The following is a 21,755-nucleotide window of genomic DNA, read 5'->3' on the forward strand; positions in this document are numbered from 1 at the left end:
ATATATATATATATATATGTATATATATATATATGTGTGTATATATATATATATATATATATGTGTATATATATATATATGTGTATATATATATATATAACATCTATATATATCTATATCTATATATATATCCCTCCCTCCCTATATATAAATATGTTTGTGTCCGGGTTTGTGTGTAGGAAAAATTAGGCCTAGAATTATATTGCTCCACTAGGTGGAGTTATCCACAAGCCTAATATAAATTAATCCTTTCTCTAAATTAACTCTCTAAATCAGACACAATTCAATGGTGAATTCTCCATATTATGATGGGAGGAAATTTAATCAGACAAGGACTTTTTATTGAAAAGATGTGTCACATACAGTACACAATAAAAAAAATCATTTACATGGCATGCCTGACTATTCATAAACATTCAGTCACCAGATCATTTTTTCAAGTGTTTTTGTCCTTAAATCTACAACTACAAAGCACATCTTTTCCAAAAAAAAAAAAAAGGGGGGAAAGCCAAAACCGACATTATCTACAACCAATCAACATATCTGAAAAGCAATATGAAGTAAACTGTTCAGTCCAGAGGCATTCTGAGCCCAGTTGCTTTACCTCAGCCCGTTTTTATTGTAGAATAACAAGGCGGTGGTTATAGATAGCCTTGTCCACACGTCATGGATGTTAACACTGATTATTGACATACTTTGACTCAACAGATACACTCCAACTACCTTACCACTACATTGAGTTAACTCATTCACATCGTTTTCATTCATTGAAAACTTCACAAAACACAAATCTTCTTCCCCTGATCCCCAACCCAACGCTACATCAAAATCTGGGGTATATTGTGACAAACTTGTATCAACAAAGAAATGTTTAGAAACTGCACAATGTACAGAAGAACAAGTCTCTTCAGGGAAAAATAAAAAATAAATCATAAATAAAAATGAATGGGATGTTGAACTTAAAAGTATATCTTATGTGGTCAACTAAATATTGCACAAATAACAAATATGTTCTTTTATTGACATGCTCAGGGTTGTTTTCTTTTGATAAAAATACAGCTGATATGCTTTAACCCCAAACTCTTAAACACGCATTTGAATGGTGTATGGAAAAAACACAGTAAAGGATTTTAAAATATAATTGGCAGCATATGTCATAAACATCAAGTATCATTCTTCATTAGGACCAGTTTTTTGCTCTTGTTTTGGTAAATTAATTTGGCACAAACATTAACAGCAATCTCAACCATACCATACTTTATGCTTGACTAAGTTGCAAGGGGGCTATTGATTGATGTGCCATGCTCATTCACCGTGAATGGTTTTACCTTCATCAACAGTTGAGTATTTGCTGAAAAAAAAATGTTTTTTGAAACCAGTTTAACAATACGCCAGGTTTAATGCCACACAGTAGACTAAAACACAGAGAGAATGTTGTAAACAGCCTGTTGTCACCTACATCTCATTTTTGATTCACTGATATGTATTTACATAACTTCTGAAACGGTATGAAATGGCATAGGTAAAATATAGAAAATTATTTTCCTGTACCTTGTTACATGTAATGTTTGGGCTTCAAGTGCAGGGACATCCCCAAACTACACAGTCACTTCACAGAAGTGACAGCAGGTGACAAAAACTTTAGAGGTTAATATGTTAACAACAGGCCATGGCGACTTGTGCTCACATCACCATGTGCTGATGCACTAGCCAGTATAAGATGTTCACATCAAAGCTTTCTGCAGCTCTTGTAACCCGACTTCTCCTGAATCCCAAGGAAATCTAAACATCAGAGAATAGTCTCCCAAATAAATGTATGTGAAGTTAAAACATGATATTGTAAGAATAGGAGATTGCAATTCACAAATAAAATGCATGTTAAAATGAGTAAACAACAAACTGTACATGTTTCCTTCAAAGTCAGAGGGAAATAAATTCAAAATTCAATAAACTCTAACTACCTTTGCAGCAGCTCAGAGATCTTAAGATAGTGACAAAAGGAATGGCAGGAACGCCAGCTTATGCCTTCACCCACAAGCATGTAATTAATGTAATGAAATTCTAAAAGCAAAATCAATGTGAGAATTTGAGTTGTTTCTTTTTCCATTGAATGTTTATACAGCAATTGATTACAGTGCATGGTACCTGTGCACTCTGAAAGTAACAGCTTGCATCTCCATAAGATGATTTTCAAGTATCATTGCTGCTTTTTAGACATACAACTTGCTGGCAGTTTCTCTATAATAAACTACTTCTACTTAAAGCAATAGTTGTTGCGTGACGTTCACCAAAGCTCAGTTCTTTGACCCTACATGCACTGCAAGGGTCTACTAACGCACCACCTCTAGTGGCAGCTTTGAGTAGTGCAGCATGATTGTATCTTTCTACAACAAGGGCTGATTTCTCCAACAGATATTACAGTCACATGGAACAACTGTGCCTTTAGGTCATTCACTCTAAGAAAAAAACACAGGGTAAGTATCAATATCATTTGAGGCGTTGAGTAACATTGGCCAAAGCCACAGCAAAGGCTTGCACTGCTGAGAAGGGGTACTGAAAGTCCAAGATGTAAGCGTTGCCGTCAATGCGGCCAAACTGCATCACCTAGAGATGAAAATAAATGAATGAAGTTAAAACACACATTCATTTAACACAGATTTGCATTAATCAACAGCAGTCCTACCTGTCTTCCTTCAAGTTCAATCTGAAAGTTTTTGGCTGACTCCTGAGTGACCCGTCCTCCGAAGTCCAGCTGGTAAACCTGTGTGGCCTCATTCCATAGCGGCTGCTTGTTGGCCATAACATACACAAAACCCTGGCTCCCAAAGCCTCTGTCCTCCTTTTCATTGGCCTTTCGACACTTGATCTCATCCAGTTCTGTTGCAGCCCGTAGGTTTCTTTTATTTTTCCAGCCTTTCTTACCACTTTGGCACTGGTTGAGCAGCTCATCCCCACTGATGAACAGCTCTGGCTCACTCTCTGAACTGTCCTGAAACTCACTATTGGCTGTGGCTTTACTCAGTTTTTTAGTTTTTAACTGTTCCTTTGGGCCTTTCAATTTCTTTTTGTCTCTTCCTCCTAGTCGTGGGCTCGAAATAAGAGAATTGAAATCACCCAAAGCTCTTCCTTCTTTTTTGGACTTGTTCCCTTCAGCCAGAGTCAGGTTGCCCTCCTCTACTCTGCCCTCAGCTCTTTTGCGGCTCTTTTTACTAATTTTTTCAGAGCGCTGTGGCACAGGGCTTTCAGTTAAAGACAAAACCTCCTGAAAACCCTCCCCAGAATCTGCCATAGGCTCTGGCAACTCTGTGGGTGGGGGTGGAGGAGGGGGTGCTGGTGCTGGTGGAGGAGGTGGAGGTGAAATGGCTGTTTTCTCTGCTGTCATAGTGGAGGCTTTAGGAGGAAGTGGCACTGCAGGACTGGGCATAGGAGGGCAAGGGTTGTACGTTCCCCATGGAGTGTGAAGCGCAATTGGGGGAATAATAGTACCTCCTCCTGGATACAAGGGAGAGAGAGGACAGCAGGCAAGGTTGGCCAAGTTTGCAGAATAACCTGGAGGCAAGACAAGAGTGGCATCCTGTTGTGAGAAAGTCACAGGAGCTGCCACCTCCTTTGGAGAGGAGCACGGTCGTGGGGATGTGGGCATGGTCTGGAGCATGGTGCCCGAGTATGCAGTAGCAGGATACTGCAGGGAGATTTGGTAACCTGCAGCGGCTGCAGCGGCTTGAAATGAAGCAGCGTTAGGGCTAGTGGGGGACTTTGGAGAAAGAACAAAAGGAATTCGAGACACATCTAAATGCTGACCTGGGCTGAGGATCAGTGGTGGTGGTTTGTGTGAGCCTGAAGGGCCAGGAGGGTGTAGAGTAACTGTCCGTTCCTGAGGAACCCACACCTCCTCAGTGCCAGTAGGATCCCACTGATAAGGAGGAGGGCGTTTGACAACTAAGCCTGGTGCCTCACTTCCTGCTAAAGCCAAATGCCTCAGGGACTGGTTCAGTGTTTCGTCCTCAGAAAAGGCTGAGTTCACATAGTCTGCCCGATCTCTGCTGTCAGTTCGTGATCCCCCTACTGCAGACACAGAGCCTTCGAGAGTACTCATCAGGCTGTATGAGGACTGGGATGACAGAGGTGCAGAACTATTTGAGTGAACTATCACTGTGCTGTGTGGCGCCCCAGTCCCAGGAGGAAAGTCCTGCCTGATAATAGTTCCTCCAGCTATACCATTGGCACTACCTAAGGCAGAACCGCCAACACTGGAGCTACTACTACACTGACTGCAGGTATACAAGGCTGTTGGCACCCTCTGCTGACAAGATGTTGCTAGTGCACTACTGTTTTTTGTCTTAGGAGGCAGTGGTCTTGGTGATTCCAGCATCTGGGAAACCTTAAGTGTAGCCTCTCTGCTGTTTCTCCTGAGGGTGGCGTGAATTACATTACTGTCAAGCCTTAATCCAGTCGTTCGTCCAGCCGCATTGTTCTGATTGGAGGAGTCGGGGTAAGGCGGAGGGTCTCCACTAGGAATGGAGTAGCGAGGTGCGGTGAGTCTGTTGAGGGTGGCAGAGGTGTATGGCATCTGGAACTTCTTGCTCTCCGCTGTAGATGAAGATGAGGATGAAGAGGTAACCCTGAGTGTTGCCGAGCTGCCGGGCCCCTGCAGTGCATACACATTCTGGTTACACACAAGACGAGTCCTTGGACGACAAACCTCCTCCACGTTTCCACTACTGTCAAAGGTTGTGATTCTCTCATAACCAAGGGGTGTGGGATACTGAGCAGGAGGCTGGCTTGGAGGATATAGTTGGAACTCTCCTTTTTTGAGACACAGGTCCCCTGGGGGAGGGGTCCCATTGGGACCCGGTCCAGATGCAGTATTGGAGGTAGCAGAAGAAGTCATGGTGGCAGTCCCAGGATAGGGCGGTGGAGGGTTCATTTTACTGAGCTCAAGAGGTGCACTAAACACCACTGTGTCACCCTCTGCCAATTGTGAAGCTGACCGAGTGGTTTTTATTTTCAACAAATGTTCATGTTCACTCCCTACAGATCGATCAGTCAAATCACCTGCAGGATGAGGGATTTGGATATGCAAAGCTCCTGGATGGAGCAGGGGAGCAGCTGACCCAGGGAGCTGTCCAGGAAGTGGTGATGGGACAGGGATCTGAATTTGAAGAGGCTGTTGGAGCTGTTGGAGCTGCTGGAGCTGCTGGATCTGATGGAGCTGATGGTGCTGCGACGGCAGGCCCTGGTGCTGCGACGGCAGGCCCTGGTGCTGCGGCGGCAGGCCCTGGTGCTGCGGCGGCAGGCCCTGGTGCTGCGGCGGCAGGCCCTGGTGCTGCGGCGGCAGGCCCTGGTGCTGCGGCGGCAGGCCCTGGTGCTGCGGCGGCAGGCCCTGGTGCTGCGACGGCAGGCCCTGGTGCTGCGACGGCAGGCCCTGGTGCTGCGACGGCAGGCCCTGGTGCTGCGACGGCAGGCCCTGGTGCTGCGACGAACGGCCCTGGTGCTGCGACGAAAGGCCCTGGTGCTGCGACGAAAGGCCCTGGTGCTGCATCTGATGCTGCATCTGATGCATGTGCTGAAGCTGCAGCTGATGGAGCTGCTGCTGCTGCTGTTGATGGAGCTGCTGCTGGAACATCTGCTGCAGCTGCTGGTGCTGCAGGAGCTGCTGCTGGTGACTGGGCTGTGACGGCTGTGAGCTGTGGGATGGTGGTCCCGCCATGAGTCTGCTCATGTCCAGTCCACCAAAAATCACCTGACCTGGATTCGAGTACCGCGTGGGAACTGCGTACTGGGCTGTGAGCATATTGTCCTGGCTTTGGTCTGACCCACCAGCAGCAGCCCCCACAGGGCTCACAGTTGGATTGGTGAGTACATCTAACTGGACATTTTGATTGGCAAGAAGTGACTGAACTAGACCAATGCTTTGCGCGGGAGACATGGCCTGCGCAGGACTATGAATGGGGGCAATAGGTATGTTCACAGTACAAGGTGGGTTATCATCTGCCCCACCAGTGGGGCCTGTGACGGGTAGGTCGTCCTCATCCTCACTGAAGACATTGGGGCTGAAGACGGGCAGATTGATGTAGTCGATGGAAATCTTTCGCACCTCAGGAAGGTAGATGGTCATTTGTCTGGGCTGCAGATGAAGGAGGCTTGTTTTGTAGATTACTGGAGTGAAAGCAGATAAATTAAGTTACAATAATGGCTGACACACACATTAAAATATTTTTAATATGGAGGGGTGTTTACCTGCACCAAGATTAGTTGGCAAGAATGCGGCTAATCCCACAATTTTGAATTTAGTTCCCCAGATATTTGATGTGACCTGAGCAAGGTAGTTTTGCTAGAGACAGAAATACAAAAGACAAAAATGAGAAGTAGATCAACAAATAAAGGGATTTTATAACCACACTCATTGTTAAAATCAGACTATTACCTGCACAATGTCATCAAGAGGAAACTCTCTGCGTGTTAAACTAGGTGACCCAATTGAAGGTTTCCGTGTTGGTAATCGTGGCGACCTGGAGATTTCCTGGGTAGTGCGAGAGAGTTTGGGCGATTTTCTAGGATCTATGTTGATTCTGTTGGTAAAGGGACAAACTAAGTCTCTACAGAGAAGGTAGCACATAAAAAAATAAAGTTTAGGCATGCAGGGAATGGACAACAGAACTGTACATTGAAACAAGACAGTTACAAATCAAACCAAGCAAAAAGTAAATGTAAAAATACACACAATTTAAGTTAATAGCTTTAATTAGGCGCCGTCACAAGCACAGGCAAAGCGAGCAACCAACCCAGTAGCATCACAGCACAAGTTTTTGATTACCTTGGTAGTTTGGGGGATTTACTACCCCTGGATATTTTTGGAGATTTCTTGCCAACCCAGTCATCACTCAGTTCAATATCACTGGAGTCGGAACAATTACAGCTGTCAATCATTGCAGATATTACAGTGTTGCCATATATTTCATCTAGGAAAAAGAGGGAGAAATACACACATTTGTAATAAATACAAGACATAGACGGATTAAGACTTTTTCCAAACTTGTAGAAAGAAACTGCCTGCTGTTAAGCTAATTTACTTCACATACATGAGTGAATATAATAGTGTGTCACAGTGTACGCTGAGAGACAAGAATTTATGAGAAGGCCTACAGAACCATCATTAAGCAGTTTCTAATTAACAATGGCTAGTGTGCTCCATTAGTCTAATTTGGGAGGGAGCATGGATTGATCAGCCAAAGTTCCATAATTTTATATATGTTCTAACCTGTTTTTCCATCCGTTTTTGGGTCCATGATGACAAACTCTGGTCGTAGTTTACTTATTCGTCGACCCTTGAGGATTGGCACCAGGCCACCAAGATATTCTAGGTACAGTGTGTAGCAGGGTCCCCCCACCTCAGGATTATCCTCCGTCCGCTTCATTGTACAGTGAAGCCGTTCATTTCCAGATGTTGGGTAGCTCACAAAATCCCGCATGTTATTAGGATCTGGGATGGGAGGCTAAAAAACAAATATAAAATCATGCTTAGAATGATACAAATTTTAGCAATAAATGCAACATTCTGATTACCTTTATGGTAGAGACAAAAGCTGTAGTGACATATGAACAGAGACGAGAGGGCATGGTAAGCTTGGCCACATCCTTTTCTTCCTTGACTGCTGAGGCGATCCCTTGCTGGCAGAGAAGCTGCAGGCTCGCCACCCGATGTCCCACTCGAACAACATAAAGCACAGGGCCACATGCCAGGAAAAGGCGAGAGTCCTTGTGTCCCCAGCACAATGTAGTGATAGGACGCTGCAAACAGATTTGCAATAGGGATGAGCCAGAGTTTACAATTTAACTCTTTCTATTAGTAGCAGTTTAATTTCTCAGATTCAAAGTTTTAGCTTTTACTTTGTTGTACATTTTTTATTTTTTTTACATTGTGTAATATAAAATCATAGAACAAAAATATTTTCAGTTTGACAATTTTGGTGAAGTTTATATCTTTACGCTCTAATTGGACAAGAGCAGCAGAATAATAGCTTAATTGTTGCCTAGCAACCATGCTGTATAAGGGCAAAAGCTTGCATATCATTAAACAATGGTTATCTTTTGACAAATACAAATTAATTATTTATATTATGATGAATGTTTAGACTGCCAGAAAAAATTGTAAAATTTCCCCTGACTTATAGACTAGTTTTATTTTCTCTTTTATTTATGACTGAACAGATGACCAAACAAAGACATTTTGTGAAAAATAACACGTTTGTACACAGTATTCTGTTCACTCACCTATATACAGTGTTCATTACCTGAGCAGGTGTGTCCAGTGTGTAGATGTGTTCACCCCGAACATTGTAAAACTGAACCACAGCGTTTTTTACAGCTGCTGCACAGGAGTCAGGAGACATAGTGGTTCTCTCCATACCTGCCACTGCCAAAAGATCCCCCTGAGAGCACCAGTGGACCACCACATCTGCAAGACAAGAGGTTTGTGAGGCATGAAAGAACTCGTATATAGAAACAGGTGAGATACACACCTTTCAAACCAGTGCGAATGAGGATGGGAGCGAGGTCATCGTAGTTGTTCATCAAGCTGATGTCTCCAGAACTGAAGCTGACTGTCAGCAGAGGCTTTTGGCTGTGCACTAACAACAGAAAACAGGAATGTTTTTTGCTTTTTTCTGCTTTAACTTTTGTAATATAGCAAACTAATAATCATAGATCGATAAGAGGCAGGTGCAGAAAGCAGTCTGGTATTTAAGGCCATTTGTCTTTAGACATGCATTCTTTCTGAGAACAAAATCAGTTTCAGCTTAGGCCAGCAATTTTAAGCGTTAACACAAGGAAACCAATTAGGCCAGTTATTATTCATATGCATTAACATGAATTAAACCACAATGTACTCGGTGTGTCAAAAAACATTTGAATAAGCACTAAAACAAAATAAACATACACATCTTTCTAGAAACACTGTTTCAGTAAACATAAATTCTTTATGATCAGAGCTCAATGACCCAATTAAAGTACAAGTCCTTAAAATGAGCTAGATGATAACCCATAGCAATATGCAGGTTATAAAGTGATGCAGAGTCCACAATAATTCAGCAGGAGTGTGTTTTGGCAGTGCACCTTGTGGTGGGGAGTAGTCATCAGAGTCCGTGTCGCTCTCGCTGCTGTCCTCCACCAGGAAGCTGGGGTAGTTCCAGGACATGCTGACGATGCCATCCGACTCATGCAGCAGAATATGTGCCAGCATCCGGCCATGACAGTCCATTACTATCACTTGCCCATCAGCAGTACCAAACAGCACCTGAAAAGAGGAAACTAGACATTTAAAAAGCATTATCTACAAACTACAAAAAACTTCAGTAGTTACATATACTGTATGAACACGTTTTTGGGAAAAACAAATGAGTCACCTGCTGGTCATCGGGTGTCCAGATGCCACAGGTGATCTGGCTTTCCAAGTTGATCTCTGAGGACCAGTGTCTCTGCCCACTCACTGAGCCCACCAGGACAAAGCCGTCACGGTATGAGATGAGAGCCTGGGTGCCATCGTGGGACCATGTGAAATCGCTCACCTAGAAACATGGAGTAGTTTAAAAAATATGAACTGAGGTTTATAAAGTGGATGAAAGAATGGATTAGGGTTTTGTTTTTTTACCTGAGCCCCACGATCATTAACCAGCTCCACCGACCAGCGGCCCTCGTACTGGATCCAAACAAATATCCCTCCATCCGTGTCACAGGTGGCCAACTTCTGAAAAGGCTCGTTCCACCTCACCAGCACCACCTGAAATAGAAATCATATTACAATGCTGTTCAGTGCTTTGTTTTTTGATTTAAAATTAGGTTTTTATTTCAAGAAAAGAAACAGAACAAAAAGAACCGTGTGGTACAACAGGGGTCCACAACCACCGGGCCCGGGGCCCAAAACCGGGCCGCAGGCCATCTGCGAACAGTCCCCCAGAGGAAAATTTAATAGAATTTTTTTTAAATAGTCTGTTGTTTAACAGTCTCAATATTATATGTGTTTTAACCATGACAATATAGAGCCAATTAATCTAATAAACAGCAAACATAAGTAATAAGTTATTCGAAAAGTTATAGAAGGGTTTTTACACATTTTACACTGTTGTTACTGGCTCTATCCCTTCAACTCGTCCCGGAAAAGAATTCTTGTGATTGTATTGGTCGTTGTAAGGAAAAAGGTTGGGGATTGCTGTGGTACAACATAGAAGACCAAATACAAAAACACACTGCACTGCTCTACAACCTACACTCATTATGTATGGCGGTTCTTGCCCCAGTGGCACAGTCTGGGTGATATGGGTAGGTCACATGGTAACCAGCTGCGCATAAAGCCAAACACTTTCTTCCAAATCGGAGAGAAAAGGGCAGTCTCATAGTCCAGTCTCATCTATCAGTATCTGTGGCATTTTGAAATTTAGAACATTGATAAGTTCTTTTGATCCCCATTTTATGATATCTCAATGGGGTATAGTTATATCAATGTCTATAGATTTGATATAATTGATAGAAAATATAATATAATGCCTTGTCATTTGTAATGTGCTTTACAGGCTTGTCGAAGCCGCTCAAAGCTTGTTGCTCTTGTCATTATACTTTCATCCCAGCAACTATTGAAGTGTGAAAGCAGGGCCGCCCCTCCGATCACTCACTCACACACCACATTCAGACTAGACAATGTGGGTCAAGTGCCCAAGGACACAGCACCCAATATTTATAATTTTGTATTGAAAGATTCTTATGTTATACATTCATTTATCTATATTCCATTTATTCAATTACGTGTGTTCCATCCATCCATCCATCTTCTGCCGCTTTATCCGGGGCCGGGTCGCGGGGGCAGCAGTCTGAGCAGGGACTCCCAGACTTCCTTCTCCCCAGACACTTCCTCTAACTCCTCCGGGGGGATCCCGAGGCGTTCCCAGGCCAGCCGAGAGACATAGTCTCTCCAGCGTGTCCTGGGTCTTCCCCGGGGCCTCTTCCCGGTGGGACATGCCTGAAACACCTCCCGAGGGAGGCGCCCAGGAGGCATCCGAAAACAGATGCCCGAGCCACCTCAGCTGGCTCCTCTCGACGTGGAGGAGCAGCGGCTCTACTCCGAGCTCCCCCCGTGTGGCCGAGCTCCTCACCTTATCTCTAAGGGAGCGCCCAGCCACACGGCGGAGGAAACTCATTTCGACCGCTTGTATCCGCGATCTTGTTCTTTCGGTCACTACCCAAAGCTCATGACCATAGGTGAGGTCAGAACGTAGAGTGACCGGTAAATAGAGAGCCTTGCCTTTCGGCTCAGCTCCCTCTTCACCACAACGGTCCGATGCAGCGACTGCATCACTGCAGCCGCTGCACCGATCCGCCTGTCGATCTCACGCTCCATCCTTCCCTCACTCGTGAACAAGACCCCGAGATACTTGAACTCCTCCACTTGGGGCAAGGACACCCCACCCACCTGGAGAGGGCAAGCCACCTTTTTCCGGTCGAGAACCATGGCCTCGGATTTGGAGGTGCTGATTCTCATCCCAGTCGCTTCACACTCGGCTGCAAACCGTCCCAGTGCATGTTGCAGGTCCGGGTTTGATGGAGCCATCAGGACAACATCGTCTGCAAACAGCAGAGATGAGATCCTGTGGTCCCCAAACCGGACACCCTCCGACCCCTGACCACACCCTCCGACCCCTGACTGCGCCTAGAAATTCTGTCCATAAAAATTATGAACAGAACCGGTGACAAAGGGCAGCCCTGGCGGAGTCCAACATGCACTGGGAACAGGTCTGACTTACTGCCGGCAATGCGAACACAGCTCCTGCTCCGGTCATACAGGGACCGGACAGCCCTGAGCAAAGGGCCCCGGACCCCGTACTCCCGGAGCACCCCCCAAAGGACACCCCGAGGGACACGGTCGAAAGCCTTCTCCAGATCCACAAAGCACATGTGGACTGGTTGGGCAAACTCCCATGAGCCCTCGAGCACCCGATGGAGAGTATAGAGCTGGTCCAGTGTTCCACGACCGGGACGAAAACCACTCTGCTCCTCCTGAATCCGAGGTTCGACTATCGGTCGAATTCTCCTCTCCAGTACCTTGGAATAGACCTTACCCGGGAGGCTGAGGAGTGTGATCCCTCTGTAGTTGGAACACACCCTCCGGTCCCCCTTCTTGAACAGAGGGACCACCACCCCGGTCTGCCAGTCCAGAGGCACGGTCCCCGAACGCCACGCGATGTTGCAGAGACGTGTCAACCAAGACAGTCCTACAACATCCAGATACTTTAGGTACTCAGGGCGGATCTCATCCACCCCCGGAGCCCTGCCACCGAGGAGTTTGCGAACAACCTCAGTGACTTCAGCTTGGGTGATGGATGAGCCAGCCTCCGAGTCCCCGGTCTCTACTTCCTCTTCGGAAGACGTGACTGAGGGATTAAGGAGATCCTCAAAGTATTCCTTCCACCGTCCGACGACATCCCCAGTTGAGGTCAGCAGGCCTCCACCCGCCCCGTAAACGGTGTTGGTGAGACACTGCTTCCCCCTCCTGAGGCGCCGGACGGTTTGCCAGAATTTCTTTGGTGCCGACCGATAGTCCTCCTCCATGGCCTCCCCGAACTCCTCCCAGGCCCGGGTTTTTGCCTCTGCGACAGCACGAGCCGCGGCTCGCTTGGTCTGCCGATACCCGTCGATGACCTCCGGAGACCTACAAGCCAGAGTGGCCTGATAGATTACGTGTGTTATTATTGCTAAAAGAATACCTTGGAAAAGAGGAAACTCTTCTCTGCTTCATGGAGATAAGATAACGTTAATTTCTTTTTGGAAAAAATTGTCTCTGAAAGGCACAGAAAGAGTTATATACTGTAGCCCTTGTGCCATCTTCTGGATGACCCACATCTGTCTGCAGTAGAGCGCCTCCCTCTACAGCATGAAGGTTTTTGTATGTTTTATGTTTAAAAAGAAAGAATAAAAAAACCCTAACCTATCTTTGAGGGTAGCACAACGGTTACATATTTTAGTACAGTGTGCAATAATTTTAACTATGACATTCACAATAATATATTGTGACTTTCACAAAATAACATTTCACTACTGACAACATAGTCACTATTTTTAGACTAAAGTCTAAATGGGAAGAGTCTTCTTTATTTACACAATACGTTAAATGTACCTTTTGAGGGCTTAGAGAGTAACACGTGTTGCCCTGCTGCAGTGCGACTTAGTCTAGGAATAATCCTAAGAATCAAGTATCTCTGGTCTCACTGCGACACACGTGGGCTGTACATGCCCAGATACACGGCCCGAGGCAGGTTTAGAGCGAAAGATCAATTGTACAGTAACATTGGGTTAGACAAAACAAGCAGAGCTTCCATCTCTCGTAACAACCAGATGAACCATCCAAATGATGACGCATCATTTATGCAATTTTGTAAATCACAAACAATGAAAAAGAATAAAAAATAAAGGCCTTCAGGAGGTGTGTACATTTACATGTCAAAGGAAAATGGTAAATAGAACATTTAGCTCATTAATCCTAAAATATATGACAATAATATGCATTTATTGAAAGTGCAAACTTTACTCTTTATATGCCACTTTTGAATGTCTCATAGCATAGAAATCTCCTTAATATCTTCCGACTTGCTGCGTCATACACTTGTGGACCTTTACCGGCAGCAGCTCCCACACAGGTGAAAGAAATGTGTATGCGAGTAAATATAGCCTCCTGTGAAGATTAGAATGAGCTGTGCAACAGACAGCTCTGAGTGACACGGCAGAACTGGGATCAGACTGCACATGGAGACAGAGGATCAGGAGCTGCAGGACACCAAAGGGTCACAGGTGAACAGTGTAAGGCTGGGAACGGCTTGGTCAAAAGCAGACCGAGAGCGGTGCATCTCTGTGTTACTGGATCTTGCATCAATACAAAGCTCAACCAGAAAAATCAATTATGGAAATGATGAGCTGCCAGTGTTGAGAAAACAATTAAAAACAAAAATAATTATGCTTCTTGTATTAAAGAGACACTGAACTCATTAAAAAAAAAATGTTTGCGTTAATGCCAAACAATCACACTGTCGGTGTAATCCCTCATTCGTCCACGCGTGTTCCATAGTAGAAAATGTTTCAGTTGTATCATCTGGACTCAGTTAGAAAAAATAGACGTTTCGACTCTCATCCAAGAGTCATTGTCAATAAAAGAATTTAGGTCGAGAACTCCGATATTTATACTGTCCTGTGGTAAGTCCAGCCCATTGGGCGGAGCCTTCCTGAAGTAGAAAGAGTTGTTTGTTTCAACAGAAACTTCCCCCTTGTATCTACCGAGCTAGCCTATTCAGAATTTTAATGGGCTATTAGAATCCTCTGTGTCTTTGTGTCTTTGTGAGACCCTGGCTCAACCACCCTGAGTACCTGATTAGCATCTAAATGTCCTGGTCCTGGTCCTCTACCTTTCCAGGGGTTCAGTATACCATTATAGATACCAGGAGGTTGAATCTTAGCCCTCCATTCCTGTTTAAAGAAGGTCTTTCTTTTTTAACAAAAATAGCTTCCTTGACTCCTCTTTCAAACCATCTTTTCTCCCTGCTTAAAACCTTCACCTCACCGTCTTCAAACGAGTGATTAGAGGCTTCAAGATGGAGATGCACGGCACTCTCAGGTCCTGAACTTGTATTTCTTCTGTGCTGATAGAGCCTCTTGTGTAGAGGCTGTTTTGTCTCACCTATGTAACGTTCTTTACAGCTTTCTTCACTGCATTGGATCGAATAAACTACATTGCTCTGTTTTTGAGTCGTTAACTTGTCCTTAGGGTGAACCAGTTTTTGTCTTAAAGTGTTTCCTGGTTTAAAATAAACAGGGACTTCGAGTCGAAACGTCTATTTTTTCTAACTGAGTCCAGATGACTACAACTGAAGCTTTTTCTACTATAAACAATCACACTCTTTATACACGACACTCACAATTAACCAGATTATGGCAAATGCGTTACGGTATACTTTTGGTTCCTCTAGTCACAATATAAAATATTGGCTTTTAGTATTCACAATGAAATCTTTAATTCACTGTCATTTGCCGGGTCTAACAGTTTACCGGTCTTTTATCATCTGGAAATGATCAAATTCAATTTTCTGAATGAATGAGTCAATGTGACAGAAGCAGAAAAAGTATCAAAACGGGCAACATTTAGAGTTAGACCTTTTTCTGTCTAAAATTATCAATCGACATTTAACCAATTAATCTGGACAGGCCTGCGTTCTGCTCCGGTCACTGTAGCTCCTGGACATTTGGAACGGCCCCGACCCAAGTGGTTTAACAGAATCCACCAAATCAAATAAAGCTGTTGCATTGGAGTCAGCAAAAGTGAACAGGCCCAGGAGCGAGGCAGCGGCTCAAGCCCAGAGAACACCTCAACCAGCTCGTAAAATTAGATACTGGAGCTGAAACAAAGACAATACTCTTAGGTCAAAGGATTTGGAATTCGTTTAACGTTACATCCGACATAAAACTCAAATCGACAAAAGTGCTATGCTGTGCGGATGTGAAAAGGAGAGACGCCCGACTGCGATGTGATTTGCAGCATCAGGGAAAGGGCATCGGGACAAGACCTGCAGGGGAGGAGGACCTTTAATGACTTTGGAGCAACCAAGTGATCCAATTCTACATAAATACTAAGAGCTGATGGTCACAAACTACTAAATATGATGTTGAGGTGTGACAAAGAAGGCAGAAGCAGCTGGTAATGGACTCTAGCTAAATTATTTACACGGCGACTGGTGTTTTATCATTTTACAGCTGAACATTACATCAATAGTACTTTGTCGAGTTCAAATGTGAATGAGAAGGAGAAGATGGCCTTTTAAAAAACACAAACTAAACGTGGAACACAAATCCCGCGAGATTTTTTGACATAATTTAGAATTAATTAAATAGTTTTGTGCCTTTCTGGACTTCTCAAGAGGTACTCACCTAAAGAGTATTTTGCCTTTCTTGTGGCAATTTTATCCTCCAAAACAAGATATTTTCCCCATCCAATTATCCTCCAGGTTCATTTCATTATTAGTCACCATTTACACCCAATAAATAAATAAATAAAATATGACGGCATGTTCATCAATTGCAAAGCAGACAAGGAGAAGCAACTGGGACCTGGAGCTTATGCAACATGTCCTCACAGAGCAGGGATTAGCACAGATAAGCCATTTCTCCCAAGCACATCGAGCGAGACCCTTTTAATGCACACACGGGTTTATATACGATTTAGTTTTAAGAAGATCGCAAACAATGTCAACAAGTCACACAAGACAAGTGCGTCCGAAACATGCAACGAGCAGCACGATAAGAACTTTAAAATGTAAATGTAAAGGCTGGGCAATATATGGACACATGTAAATATTTCTACTTTTTTAAATATTCCTGAAGCAAATGTTAGTCCATCTCAGAATTTGGAGCTGAACAATTTTGGGGAATTATCCAAAAGCGTTCCAATTAGACTCATTGCATACTCTTTAAACTAATCGAAGAGCATTAAAACTCGAGAGTGGACCGAGATATGAACTGCCCATACATTCTCTACGGGTCGTTTTTAAATACTGTGCAATATCTTGGCGCAAAATTGCAGTGGTTAAGAATTGCCGTATTTTCAGCTCGATTGTGATTCATCTGGCACCTACATTTTCTGTGCGTTTTCCTCAGCCGGCGTCATAATGGAATATACTGAACTGAATAATTTGCAATTATCCTGCGAACGCCACCTGCACGCCTGGAATCAAAGTGAAGACTGATTGATTTAACAGTACTTCCCTGCCGTATGTTCATGCCCCAAGTATTTGTGTCATTAGTGTAGCATATTGTAATCACTAGAGAACAAGAAGTAGCCCAGACACAAATAAGTTATTATGTAGAACAGAGAACAGTGAGTAAGTTCAACTAGAAATACAGGGCAAAGTGGTAAACATGTGGTGGTGTCCTGGGTTTACTCCTCTCTCATGTAAAGCTCTCTAGACAGTTTGTCTTAGCAGAGGCTAAAGAAAAGGCAAGATGCAAGAACCTCAAATAATTACTTATTTTGAGTCGTTCCAGATAAAAAGAAGTGCATTAAACAAAGCTTGGTTATTTTTGAGGCTCATCACACTCTCAATTAATTTAGGATGTGTAATCAGTGCACAAGATGCAAGCCATTTATAAATAAACATGTTCAAAATGTTATAGCGCAAGTACAAAACTAAAACAAACTAAAATCCTGGCTTGATTCAAATAAGCCATCTTTAATCATGAATAAAACTAGATGTTTAGCTGTGCATATGACTCCCTTTCATGTCTTAAACTGTTTTGTGATTTCTTTGTGATTTTAATGATTTTTTTCCCGTTGTGTGAAGCACTTTGAATTGCCTTGTGTATGAAATGTGCTCTACAAATAAACTTGCCTTGCCTAGATATTTTGATTGATTTTTGGAAATTGATCATGAGTCACTCCCAAAAACATGTTTTCAAACACTCTTACTCTTTACCTGACCAGAATGGGAAAGCTCATAAATAATCTGTGCAATAAAATCTATTTTGTATCATATTTATATTAGCATTAAAATTTTATTTTACTCTTGTGCGCTCACATTTCAATAACTCCATTGAAGTATGGGGGGAATATGAATGAAATCACTGAACAAAGACTATATTTTTTACACATGCACAAAAAAGCTATACAAATTGTAAATAGTTTAAATTATCCTCCTGATCTAACTTTGTTAATCATCATAAATCAATAGATGTTTTATTTATGAAATCACAATGTCTAAATGATCAATTAACAATAGCCTTTAGCTTCTCCTCCTTCTCAAACATATTTTAATTTGTTAAAATATGCAAGAATGTTTAGTTCCTAATGCTTGAGACAAAATTAATAATTCAAACTGTAATTCATTCAAGCCACAATTTGCCCAAAAGCTGTGCTGCTGGATATATTACAGCTATTGAGAAAAGAAAAGCCCAATAATGTCAAAGGATTAGGCCAATATCAATAGTTGCAAATACAGAGCTTTGGTAGATTATCAATACCACATAAGCCCATTAATGACCCTAAACTGACCCTAACACATAACAAATGCATTTGAGAAGTAACGCTACTGCATGTTTATAGATTAACAATGTGTTCAAGATATTCAGTTGTCCGACAAGGTGGAGCTTTTACTGTGCATCGCGCTACCTGCCCTGTCTTGTAATTCTGTGTCTAAAAGGCAAAAAAGTATTAGCCACAGAGGCTAGTGCAGGCTTCTGTACAGCTTTTCATTATCTTAGTGGATGACAGGGAAGGAGAACAGCTAAACTATACACAAACACCTAAAAACAGCATGTAAATAGTATTTATAGTATATAAGCTATAATTGAGAATTAAATAAATGACTACATGTTAGACATAACCTTATCTGAGCAACAATACTCCAAAAAGCAACAATCCAGCCAACAACTGCAACACTTAAAAATAACCTCAAAAGTGACAAGTATGGTTGACCTCATGGGGAAATTTGTTTTCTCTGCCAGTTGTCATTCATTCATTTTATTTATTTATTTATTTATACATACAGGGAAAACCCAATGAGAAAAGTTCTCTTTTTCATGGGTCCCTGTTAAACACACAACACAAAATAAACATAAAATAAAACATTCAATAAAATTATCCAATGCATAAAAACACATTTATAAGTACAATGTGAGATAAAATTATATAAAACAAGTGCATCTGCACTGCGGGTGCTTTAAAATGCATAAAATGATTTAATTTAAAAAGACTCTGTGTTTTGTTTCACAGAGAGGGAGCAAAGTTGTTGAAAGCCATTTTTCCTGTCTCTGTGTTGATACGACGTGATTGTAAGATAAAAATGAGACCTCAAACAATGAATACTTGAACTGATGTGCAATAAACTTGATAATTAATCAGGCAAAATGCCAACTAAAGCCTATTCATGCAATTCGTGAGGACAGTTGTGCCACTAGAGAGGACAACACTGTCAAGGGACAGTGAGCTAGCAACAAAGGAGGTTACCTAAAAACAAACTAAACTTTTAAGATAAATGAAAAACTGTGGGAAGCTATTCCTACCAAATAAATTATTTGGAACTCTCAATTACTTACAATAAGCAAATAACGTGGGTTACCTTGAACAAATATGAACTACTGATGAATAGTAAAAAATATCTTTGCAGTATTATGTTGGTGTGCAAGTTGTTATTTACAGTCAGATTAGTTTAGAAGACTGCATTTAAAGTGTTCCCACCTCGCTGTTATGGCCTCGGAGGTTGAAGTTGACCCTCTGTGGCGTGGGTCGGTCCCGTCTGCAGTGGCTTGATGTGAACGTGACGCCCACGACTCCCCGGCCGTTCCCAGTGGCCAGCCAGCCCTCCTCATAGTAGCGCTTTCTGCACACGGGCTTTTCCTTCTCGCTCTTGGGCACCCGACCCTTCCAGGACAGACACAGGATGTTGGAGTCGCTACACAGGACCGGGCCATGCTCCACAGCGGCGAACATCCCTACAGCTCTCTGGTCCCCCGTCTGAACAAAAACACGCCGGTCGCTCGCACTTTTGTGGAGATTTGAGACTAGGAATGCCCCTCCTCGACTGAGGTCACCGCTTCAGTATCAGGGCAGAAAAAACTGTGCATAGTATCTTCAGTTGTTTACAGTTGTGATTTGTAGCACTTTTGAGGAGTATTTGACAAAAAGGGTAAACAAAAAAAGGAACAGAAAAAAGATGAGCATATCTAGGCATCGACAAAAGGCACTCAAGTCATTGTGATCCAAAATAGATATTAGATCGATGGCGTTTCAAATACAAGGCCACAGATGTGTGACCAATATTCTATGAACACCTTGTGGCGGATTGCTTACTCATGTCGGCGTATAAAAAATAAACATCCATAGGAAAACCAATCCAGTTCTTAATCTACACCAAAATGTGCCTGATGCTTCCAGTTGAATGTAGCCACATGTCTGCCCGGTTCAGTGACTCATGTGTGTCCCGTCCACACCGAGGCGCCTGGCACAGAGGAGAAGGAGGAGCAGGGACTCCTCTCCATCAGCTGTGAGCTTCTCCCAGCGACGTCATCGTGCCAGCAGTGCGTCTTCTCACCTGCCTCAGGGATCTCATGGAGGACTGCTGCATTCACCAAAAAACAGTGTTAGAATAGACTCGAAATAGTCTTGAACATGTTATACTTGACTCACTCTGTGCTAATTCCCTCCAAACAACCCATTATTTTTTACGTTACAATTTTGCACCTACATTTTAGAGCGACAGCCATCCTAGCCATCCTTTTTTTTTAAATATTGAGCAAAAACATCAACTTTGATGTATAACATAAATAATAAAAGAGGATGAAAATGGATGAGCATCAGTAAATGCAACAACGCTCTTGCCTAACCACCCACACAACCATTTAAATAATAATGATTTAGCCTGAATTTACTTATGATTCCCAAAGAAAAAAAATGAATGGATGAAAATAAATAAACGGATTACTGTGGACCACTTCTAAACGGAGTCTTAGTGTTGGATGTTAATACTATGAACAATAGGTTACAATCACGTGAACAAACAATAATATTGACACAAAAATGCTGGAAATTAATTTGCATTTAACATTAGGCTGACAGTTGTAATCTTGATCAAAAACAAGACACAATACCTCAGGACTATTACACAAGAGCATCGCATAAACAAAGACAATAACAGCTCAACCTCAGTGTCAGACCTTTGTGTTTGATCACATCATACCTCCAGTGTCCTGACTGCTGCTGGCCCTAGAGAAAAGCTAGCTAAAGCCACAGACAGATCCAAACTAAATGTGTGCTATGCCGAGAGCTCTCTATAAAGGATGTGATGAGAAAATAACAATGGAACCTTCGTGAGAGCGGGGCTACATTACATCTGGAGAGACACAGATCCCACTGGCTGATCGTCTAGTCTTTCAAGAGGGCAGAAGAGTATAAGCTAACAGGCTAACACAGCGCTAAGGCTAACTGAGACCTGAGCACATCACTGCCGGAGACGGCTCCGTGCATCCGCCGCTGCCGCTGCGAGCTACAGGCTAACGATAGCTCCGTGTTTACCCGACAACACTTTCAGCTTCATGAATAACAATGCGTGTCTGCAGCGCGCACAAACTCCAATGTCGTTACGAGAGACATGTTTTGGTTAGTTTGCGACTATTGCCAGTGAGAGCAGCGACTTACCTCGCCTGTGTTGTATTTGTGCCCGTGTTCCCCGCAGGCTGCTCGCTTCTCTCCTCCGCTGCCTGGCTCCTCCTGGATCCTGGCTCCTCCTGCTTAGGTGCTGCTTGGCTCCTGCTTGGGTCCTCCCGGAGACACGGTCCTGACCACTGGCAGGGCCGCAGCGGAGTCACGTGACGCACATGTGATTCAATCAAGGGGCGCGCGGTGTGTGTGCGTGTGCATCGGTGTATGTGCGTGTGTATGTGTGTGCGTGTGCACGCAAGCATGTATGTGTGTGTGCGTGTGTATGTGTGTACGCATGCATGTGTGTGCACGCATGCGTGTGTGTGTGCACGCGCGTGTGTGTCTGTGTGCGCGCGTGCATGTGTGTGCGCGCGTGCATGTGTGTGCGCGCGTGTGCGAGTACAACAAATCTGTAACCCAAATTTGACGCCACAGAAATAGTCATCGCCTCAGGATATCTATCAAATGATCAAGTACAAAACTGTCATTTGTTTTCCCTGTAGAAGTCTCAAGATGACAAGCCATTCGATTGGATTGT

At 43.4% G+C, this 21,755-nt stretch overlaps 1 protein-coding gene across 2 annotated transcripts; it reads right to left on the reverse strand.

The window, feature by feature from the left end:
- Window positions 1-326: 326 nt before the first annotated feature.
- On the reverse strand, window positions 327-21,338 carry tulp4a (TUB like protein 4a). 2 transcript variants are annotated; one of them, XM_072443086.1, is made up of 14 exons: window positions 21,215-21,338; window positions 19,259-20,138; window positions 9,650-9,778; window positions 9,405-9,566; window positions 9,115-9,295; window positions 8,523-8,630; window positions 8,295-8,458; window positions 7,567-7,791; window positions 7,262-7,496; window positions 6,818-6,962; window positions 6,428-6,572; window positions 6,241-6,334; window positions 2,684-6,159; window positions 327-2,604 (listed from the first exon to the last, which is right to left on the reverse strand). In XM_072443086.1, the coding sequence occupies exons 2-14, from the start codon at window positions 19,508-19,510 to the stop codon at window positions 2,488-2,490; spliced, it is 5,433 nt and encodes a 1,810-aa protein (XP_072299187.1). In that variant the 5' UTR covers window positions 19,511-20,138; window positions 21,215-21,338; the 3' UTR covers window positions 327-2,487. The 2 variants fall into 2 exon arrangements, with proteins under 2 accessions (XP_072299187.1, XP_072299178.1); XM_072443077.1 differs by having other exon boundaries at window positions 6,428-6,599.
- Between the last annotated feature and the right edge of the window lie 417 nt (window positions 21,339-21,755).

The sequence above is a fragment of the Eucyclogobius newberryi genome, unplaced genomic scaffold (genome assembly GCF_026437365.1).
Source record: "Eucyclogobius newberryi isolate DKJ021-1_F unplaced genomic scaffold, fEucNew1.0.hap1 SCAF_1, whole genome shotgun sequence".
Taxonomy (NCBI): domain Eukaryota; kingdom Metazoa; phylum Chordata; class Actinopteri; order Gobiiformes; family Gobiidae; genus Eucyclogobius; species Eucyclogobius newberryi.

What these genes read in the sequence shown, in the direction of transcription:
- tulp4a (XM_072443077.1), bottom strand. Translation starts at nt 19,510, where the DNA reads ATGTTCGCCGCTGTGGAGCATGGCCCGGTCCTGTGTAGCGACTCCAAC. An exon ending in GGACACCCGATGACCAGCAG is followed by an intron (nt 9,296 to 9,404) that starts GTGACTCATTTG and finishes TCCTCTTTTCAG; the next exon opens with GTGCTGTTTGGTACTGCTGA. An exon ending in AAATCCCCCAAACTACCAAG is followed by an intron (nt 6,600 to 6,817) that starts GTAATCAAAAAC and finishes CCTTCTCTGTAG; the next exon opens with AGACTTAGTTTGTCCCTTTA.